Here is a 9,311-nt window from a genome sequence, read left to right on the forward strand (position 1 = left end):
TGTTATGTTTACTTTTAATACAGACTCTAAAAACCTGTAACAACTGGAATGCTGCAAATGAAGTGACACTTTCCAGAAGCCAATTTGCCAGTCTTATAGACAAAATTGGAATAATATTCCAAATTTTCCTAGGCTGAGACTGGACAGTAGCAGATGTTTAACCCCACACTCCTTCCCTCCAATAAGGATTGAGGTGGGATTGAGAGAAATAATCAAATCACCCTCAAGAACAGCTGTAAAAGGTAAAGGGGAAAGGCCTTTCCTACAGCTCTCCAGAGGAGAAATAGAAACCATTCAGCAGCACTCAGAGAACAGCCTGCTCTTCTTATTAATGTCAAAGATCCTATTTACACTTGCATCCCTGAGTGCAAAATAAATTCCTCTGTACTAGTGAATACACTTGAATTTGGGAGACTGGACCTGAATCAAGAGGCAGACATTAATTTCACCTGGGAGTATTTCAAAAGAAGGTCTCTGCAGTCATTCCTCTGTATTATTACTAATTTTTCAGGCTATTAAAGATGGAGTGCTTAAAAATATAGGAACAACCAACAGAAAAGAAAACCACCTTGCCCACTTGAATTTCTTGGCTGGGGCTGGAACCAGCCTTCAAGTGACACAGAAAAGCTTCTGGGCTAAAAAAATATCACTCCTGTCCCTGGGAATGTCCCTCCTAATAAGCTGCCTGCTTTGCTGGCCAGAGGCAGCTGGTGTGAGCTGGGCTTGGGCAGCAAGCCCCTAATGACCCCACATATCAGTCTCATAGAAGAGGACAGGGAAATAGGAAATGCCAATAGAAAACTCCACTTCCTTCCATGAGCAACACCCTGACTTGTTAGCTCCTCTCACTCTGCCATTCTTCCCTTTCTTGCCCGCTCAAATCCTCAAAAAACTTTATCTGGGAAAGCAGAGAGGGGCCACTGCACCCTGGCATGCCCATTAAGAGAGAGGCCATCAGAGCTGTGCCCTCCCTCGGCCTGGAGCTGGGGGAAGATGAGGCTGAAGTGGGAACTAATGTTATGGCTGAGAAAAGTAAAGGTAGAGGAAAAGGCTGGACACCAAAATTTTTCACAGCAGCACCAGAGCAGCATGTCAGTAAAGTAGCAGGGGGACAAATTTGCCTCCCCACTCCATTTGGAAGAGTGGGGATTACTGATTATCACATGCATATATGTAAACCACTACTCCCCCAAAAGGTGTAGACAGTTCTAAGTTAGTGTCATAAATCAAAAAATTGAACAAATAATCCTTTTTCATGATGGTAACATTCAAGTGCTCCAAGATAACATAACACACACCCAGAAGAGCAGTTCTGGGAACAAGTGCAAGCAGTGAAGCTGCAAAACCTGAAAGTACTCAAGCAGTTATTTCATTTTGCCAGTATGAAAGAGCCAGGAATCGAAAGGCAGGGAACCAGCCTCATGGCACAGAATTATCAACACCAGTCTGCAGGAACTCCTGCACATTGGGGTCATAGTCTGAACTGGTCACCTGCCCCGGGGTGCTCCAAATCCAGTGGCACAAACCAGAGAGCTGCTGACACGAACAGCCCAATCACTGCCTTAGCTGAACCTTGCTTAAAATCCTTTTGCACACCACTTTGCCAAGGACAGCAGTATGAAAAAGAATACTTACTATTTTTACAAATCATTATTTTTAATACCATGATAATCAATGGCTATACCCCTGCTTAGGTTAAAAAAAGCTGAGCTAGCCGGTACCCTTTGAAACAGTTATTGCAAAGGAATAAAGTTCACATACTGGGGTCAGAAACAATCAGAGCTATGAGAGCACATCCCCAAAAAAGATACTTTAAAGGTAAGCAGTCTTTTGAAAAAAGATGGATAAAAGAGCATGCAGAAAGTATCATAATTTAAAAAACATTAAAAATGAAACAGAAAATTACTCCTCAAGATATAACTCAAGAACAAGAGTTACTGAATAAAAGAGAAAATCAATAAAAGGAAATGCTTGTATGCAGACTAGGAGTTCCTGAGTCCCCCTACCACAGAGCATTGCTCAAGCCAGGAATTTAACCAGTCACATTTGCAGGAATGATGCCCAAAATAAAACATTTTATATCAACAAAGATTTGTGTGCTGTGATATAAAATGCCATGGTTCAGTGTGAGCACTGACATTTAGGCATCAGAAGCAGAACTTCATGTGGTCATCCCACCTCTCCCATAACAAGTGAGGACAGGCACTCTCCTGGAATCTGGAGAAGCCAGGCACTGACAAGGGCTGGCACCTGCTTTGCAGCACATCTGCACTTGGGATGGTTTATTCTCTCTCCTTTGGGTGCTACTGAACTTCCCTTTGTTCTTTTGCTTCTTTTTAAAATAATTTTGTTCCTCTGCAAGCTGAGAAAGAGCTGGGGAGAAGTCAGGAAGGAAGGGAGCTTTATGCATTTATCAGTTCAAATGCACAATAACTACAGTCAAGCCGAATTTTAAAAGAGGTTTTTCTAGGCAGAAGCATCTGATTTATACTGAAGGTGCTACAGAACAGATCCACTTTCTGGCACAGCAAGTATTTAGTTATTTTCCCTCTATTACCAAAGCATGTGTTAGGGAGAAAGGCACAGTTAGCAAAGCACAGTGAGGGTGGCAGTTTTCCTGAGCAAAGGAAAGCTTTTCATGTCCTCAAAACTTCTTCTAGAAGCATTTGCTGTTCATATGTCTTTGGGGTTTAGCAGCAAAAGTATGGCAAAGTGTTCATCAAAGTAATCCAGGAATGATCCTGCTGGAATTTTCAGAATTTAGGGCTAAAATCACAACATCCTTAATATTTTATATGAAAAATACATGATGAAACAGCTTTAATTCTGTTAAGAATCTTTTGTGTCATTCCTGTAACTTTCTAGCGTTTGACAAAAAGACTATTTTAGATTCCTAATCACATAATGACTTATCCCCTTCTTCCAAAAAGCACCTAGATCTATAGACAAAACCATCTCTTCTCAAAATCTGTACAGTTATTTCTTAAAAAAAACAAAAAACAAAAAAACTAGAACAACAACAACAAAAATAGAAAGTTTAAGAAAAAGATTAGCTGTAATTGAGGATCACAAAAGAGAAAAATCACATTTGGGAAACTTCAGGTAATGAACTCAGACCACATCTGGCCTAAAATAGTGACAGAACACCATGCTACCTCCACATTGAATGACTTCTAACAGAAAGCTTTCAGAGAACAGGGAAAGAGCTTGAATGTGTCTGCTGTGCTAATGCAGCTCAACTGAACAGGCCGTGGATCTGCTGAACAAAGCTGGACATTTTCTGTGTGGTGAACTTAAAAAATGGTGAGGATCCACTCAATAGTGACTAATATAAAGGTCAGGGTTCTCTGACTGCAGCTCTTGGCTCTGCAAGCTCAGCCCCTGCAGTCCTTGGGGAACGCTGCCTCGTGCTTGCTCCGTCTTGCTCTGGAATGGAGTCACAGCAAATTCCCCAGGGAGCTACACATTCCAGATGAACCAAACTCAGCTGGAAATAGTCCAGCACAGCAGCTGCAGTGATGGGAGAGCCCTCAGTGAGCTCTAAGAAGCCACGTTTTTAACTCAGTCCCACAGGGAGCCATGGCAGGAGTGGCAGCACAGTTCTGTACCCAGTATCCATCTGTAATTCCCACCTTGAGAACAGCAGTTGCACCCTGGATGTCCTGCTCAAACCCTGCATCAGGAGGAACTGTGGCACTTCTAAATGATTCTAGGCTGCTGATAAAGTCTCCTGGCTGCTTCAGCTAAGTGATAGAAATAAATGCAAATGCTAGACACCGTGCCAGTCAAATTCATGTGACTGATTTCCAACTCTTTTATCACCCCCTGCTTGGTGCAAAGGTCTCAGGATGTCAAGGGTTAAGTGGTACTGGCAAAGGAGGAACACCCTAAGATATTATTCCCAGCAATTCTGGTGCCACTCTAAAAACATCACAAAACCACCTGCATCAACACCAATAGTGGATCAGTACTGGAAAGGCATGGATCTATTTCAGCAGGTCCTGAGGAGCTCCAGAAAAATTAGCACCTCTCCTATAAGGACAGGCTGAGAGAGTTGGGGTTATTCAGCCCAGAGAAGAGAAGCATCCAGGGAGACCTTATGGTAGCCTGCCTTTAAGGGGGAGGATAAGAATAAAAGGGACAGACTTTTTAGCAGAGTCTGTTGCAACAGGACAAGGGGTTGTAGTTTTAAGTGAAAAGAGAGCTGATGGAGGCTAGGTATAAGGAGGAAATTTTTACAATGAGGGTGGTGAAACACTGGGACAGGTTGGCCAGAGAGGTGGTGGATGCCCCATTCCCAGAAACATCCAAGGTCAGGCTGCCCTGAGTAACCTGATATAGCAGAAGGTGTTCTGCTCATAGCCTGGATGACCTTTAAAGGTCCCTTCCAGCCCAAACCATTCTGTGATTCTGGCCTGCTCTTACTGCCTGGGAAAAGACAACAGATGGATAAAGGAAAGGGCCCAAAATGCAGCCACAAGGGGCAGCTGCAGGAAGATTCAGGTTTGGGGGTTGTGAACAGACAGATCTGGGGGAGCAGGGCTGAGGGGCAGGAGGTAGTGGAAGGGGTTCAGGGAAAGATGGCCAGGGAAAGAAGAAAGGACAGCAGACACAATTACTTACAAAGAGGTTGGGAAATGTTCTTGGTCAAGAAAAACTAATGTCCTGTTTTGTGGGTTACAAAGCAGCAGAAAATATTTCAGGCAGGAAACACAAAACAGCCACAGTAGCACAGTTGAGGGCAATTCCAAGCTGCTGCAATAAACAAGGAAGATGAGGAATTTCTGCTGTGCCACTGGAGTTTGCAACAGATTTTTTTACAGTTTTTCAAGGATGTAGTTTCCCCCTGAGATCTATAAACTTATTGTCTGATTCTCTAAGAAATGCCATGGAGAATTGTTGCACAGAATTTTCGCTCTGAGAGGGATTTCAACCATCAGGCAAGAGAATACACTGGTCAGCCAGCACTTGGCAAATCTGACCCATTTGAATACATGCTTGTCACCCTCCTCCTTAGCTGCTGACACAGACATCAATCCACTATCAGAAGGAGCAGCTGCTTTTGAGAAGAGGAGGCAAAAAAGGAACACTAAAAAAGGGAGTACTTGTGTTGTAACCAGTGCCATCCCTGACCAGAGCCAGTCCAGGCTCCAAATGCACAAACTTTTTCTTGCAGAAATAAAGCAAACCTTTCATATGCTGTGTTTCCACCACATGCTCAAAATATCTGTATTGTTAGATTTCCTCATCACCCACAAACAAAAAACACAGGCACTGCTGATGAGCAGCTGATCTTTGGACTTGTTTTAAAAGAGGTGGAGGGGTTTTTTGATGAATGGACTTATGTGTACACAAACTACTGTAATTTTGATTTTGAACACTACCTTAAAGCTCTGATTTTCTGGAAGCAGCCCGGCCACCTTATTAAACACATCCAAGGTAGACAGAACACATATGTACTCCCCTTCCATGCCTTTTGTGGGTCTACAGATGAGGCAGGTGGAAGCATTAGGAGCAGAGACAAGAGAATTTCACTAGAATCTTGAACAGTAATGAGTGGAATTAATACCCATAGTTATAAACCAAGGGCTGATAGGAACAACCATCCCTTGTCCCCTGTGCATCCTTCTTCAGGGAATGCTTTGCCACTGTTGTTTCTGTGCAATGAGGCATTGATGGTGATACTCACAGTCCTGACAGGTGGAAACATTTTCTTCCTTTTCAATTTATCTGTAGCAGTGACACGTTTTTTCTCCTTTAAATATGTTATTTTCAGCTTCTCATTTGTGGAGGTGAGTTGTCATTAACTCCACTGTCTCAAGGACTGACAAAAGGAGCAATCTGGAGCCCTAACAGGAGTTTATAACCATGGTTTTATGTGGGACTTTGTGACAGCTTTCACACCTTTAGTTCTTATACTCACTGCATGCACTTCAGCATGGGGGGTTCAACACTGTTAGTAACTCTTCCCAAGCATGTGAAGTTAAATTAAATCAATTAAGTTAGACTGAAGTTTGGAGAACAATAAAGCCACAGAGGTCCCTGAGCTGAGTTATTCTGCTTCCAGCCAGCAGGTACCAATGGCACACACCTATTCCAGCACTGCTGACACGCCCACTCAGCAGCCACCTCAAGAGTTACACACACAACCAATCCTTAACAAAACAAATCTCAATTCAGCAAGAGACTGAGTATTCACCACCAGTCCTTTCTTTTATACTCCTTCCTAAACAACAGCATCCAGCTGTTTCCAGGGAAGAAGATGCCTGAAAGATCCTCACAGTGTCTAGGCTGGGCTTGCAAGAGGTCCTGTGTTTGCACACACCTGTGCAGAGCTGACACACAGAGTGAGGCCGGGAGCCCACATATTTCTACACAACTTCATGCTCCCTGTACCTGGGCAGCTTTGTGTTTGCCTACCTTGTGCCTATCCTAGAATCCTAGAAAGGCCTGTCTTGCAAGAGACCTCAGAGATCATTCAGCTCCAACCCCCTTTTGATAGGTAGGGACACATTCCTCTAGACCAGATTGCTCAGAGCTGCACCTGACCTGGCCTTGAACACTTCCAGCAATGGGGCATTGGCATGTTCTGTGGGCAACCTTGGCCACAACATGTCTACAGTGTGAAAACGATCGATTCCCTTCCAGGTATTTTAACACTATTAACAACGTCAAAATACACTGTTTCATTTGCTTCCTGAAGGCACCAGCTGGAGGGCTGTGCACGAATTCTGCCCTACCCCTGGCATTTCTTCAGTGTGTTCAGTGAATTCCTAGCTATTCGTGATGAAAAATTTTGAAGTAGTGATGGCAGCCTCCTCTTTTGTTTGCTGTGATAAAATTACCATCTTGTCTATTTAGCCTGCATTAATAGTATTGGCAACCCTGAAACAGCACATCAGCATTTCTGTCACTGCCCTCTCTGGCAAAGCTTTTTGGTTACTTATGTAGAGAGTATCTCTCTCTCCCTGTTTTTTTCTGTTAGAGCTGTGCCAAGAGCTCAAACTGCCCCAAAGCAATTGCCAGATCACAGAATCAGTGAGGTTGGAAAAGATCTCTGAGATCATCGAGTCCAACCTGTGACTGATCACCACCATGTCACCCAGCCCATGCCCGAGTGACACATCCAGGCTCACCACTGTGCCACCCAGAACATGGCGCTGAGTACCACATCCAGGCTTACCACCGTGTCACCCAGCCCATGGCCCTAAGTGACACATCCAGGCTCACCACCGTGTCACCCAGCCCATGGCCCTGAGTGCCACGTCCAGGATCAGCACGGCGTCACCCAGCCCATGGCCCTGAGTGCCACGTCCAGGATCAGCACGGTGTCACCCAGCCCATGGCCCTGAGTACCACATCCAGCCTTTCCTTGAACACATCCAGGGACGGTGACTGCACCACCTCCCTGGGCAGCCCACCCGATGTCTAATCAGCCTGTCTGTGTAGAAGCTCCTCCTGGTGTCCAGCCTAAATCTCCCTGGCGCAGCTTTGGCCTCAGCTCCGCCCGTCCTGCCGCACAGCACCCTGACCCAGCCGCTGAGGCCGGAGGAGCTCAGCGCACCAAGGGGCGCCTCCCCTCCACCTGCGGGCCGCCCCCGCCACGCCCGGGACCGCCTCCGGCCAGGCCCCCGCGGCCCCGGGGCAGGGCAGGAGGGAGGGCAGGAGGCGGCCAGGGCGGTCACTCACGTTGCGGCGGCGGGAGAAGCCGGGCAGCGGCGGCAGCGCCATGGCCGCCCCTCAACCGCTGCCGCCCCCGCCGCTGCGCGGAGACCGCGCGACGCTGACGTCATGCGGCTGGGACGTCACGGGGCGGGGACGGGCGCGCGGCGACCGCGGGGCTCATTCCGAACGGCTCCAACCCGAACCCTCATCCCGAACGGCTCCATCCCGAACCCTCAACCCGAACGGCTCCAACCCGAACGCTCATCCCGAACTCTCATCCCGAACCCTCATTCCGAACGGCTCCAACCCGAACCCTCATCCCGAACTGCTCATCCCGAACCCTCATCCGAACGCTCATCCGAACCCTCATCCACGACCACGAACCCTCATCCCGAACTGCTCCCGAACCTCATCCCGAACCCTCATCCCGAACGCTCATCCGAACTCATCCCCAACTGCTCATCCCGAACCCTCATCCCGAACGGCTCCAACCCGAACCGCTCCAACCCGAGCCCTCATCCCGAACGGCTCCAACACTAACGGCTCCATCCCGAACCTTCATCCCGAACCCTCATCCAGAAAGGCTCCATCCCGAACAGCTCTCATCCCGAACAGCTCCATCCCGAACTGCTCCATCCCGAACCCTCGTCCCGAACCCTTCTCCCAAACGCTCCATCCCGAACCGCTCATCCGACGGTCCAACCCGAACCCTCATCCCGAACCCATCCCGAACGCTCCAACCGACCCTATCCCGAACCTCTCCGACGCTCCACCCGAACCTCATCCCGAACCGCTCATCCCGAACCCGATCCCAACTCCCCGAACCTATCCGACTCCATCCCGAACCTCATCCGAACCTTCATCCCGAACCCTCATCCAGAAAGGCTCCATCCCGAACCCTCATCCCGAACAGCTCCATCCCAAACCTCTCCATCCCGAACCCTCGTCCCGAACCCTTCTCCCAAACTGCTCCATCCCGAACAGCTCTCATCCCGAACAGCTCCATCCCGAACGGCTCCATCCCGAACGTCTCCATCCCGAACCCTCGTCCCGAACCGCTCCATCCTGAACCCTCATCCCAAACCCTTCTCCCGAACCGCTCCATCCCGAACCCTCATCCCAAACGGCTCCATCCCGAACCGCTCCATCCCTAATGGCTCCATCCCGAAACCTCATCCCGAACCGCTCCGTCCTGAACCTTCATCCCAAACCGCTCCATCCCAAACCGCTCATCCTGAACCCTCCTCCCGAACTGCTCATCCAGAATGGCTCATCCCGGGATATGGCCCGGAGGGATGCAGCCAGATCCCGGCTTTCCTCTGCACCAAGTTCGGGGGGTACCTCATGGTGGACTAGAGTCAGCAGTAGCAAAGTAGAAATAAATCCATTCTTATTTATTTTTATATATAATTAATTAATATGTGTATATAATAATTAATGCTATATAATTAATTAATATGTATAATACTAATAATATTAATTCATATGTTTAGTTATAGAAATATATCTAAATATTATATGTATATATCGTTTATATCATTTTATTATAATATAAAACATATAATATATAAATGTATCATAATATATGTGTATAACATATATTTATAAAATATTTATTACACATCATCATTTACTGAATGCATAAT

General features: G+C 46.9%; 1 protein-coding gene across 4 annotated transcripts in view; it reads right to left on the minus strand.

The window, feature by feature from the left end:
- Positions 1–8,993, minus strand: part of EFHC2 (EF-hand domain containing 2) — a 58,638-nt gene extending 49,645 nt beyond the window's left edge. The window contains exon 1 of one of the 4 annotated variants that reach the window (XM_030233971.2): positions 8,864–8,993. In XM_030233971.2, coding sequence (XP_030089831.1) covers positions 8,864–8,884 — 21 coding nt within the window. In that variant the 5' untranslated portion in view covers positions 8,885–8,993. Of the gene's footprint in view, positions 1–4,623; positions 7,554–8,836 lie in introns of those variants that run through there. The other 3 variants (XM_050978878.1, XM_050978871.1, XM_050978885.1) reach the window with 3 other exon arrangements.
- Positions 8,994–9,311: the final 318 nt, after the last annotated feature.

This window comes from Serinus canaria, chromosome 1 (genome assembly GCF_022539315.1).
Source record: "Serinus canaria isolate serCan28SL12 chromosome 1, serCan2020, whole genome shotgun sequence".
Classification (NCBI taxonomy): Eukaryota; Metazoa; Chordata; class Aves; order Passeriformes; family Fringillidae; genus Serinus; species Serinus canaria.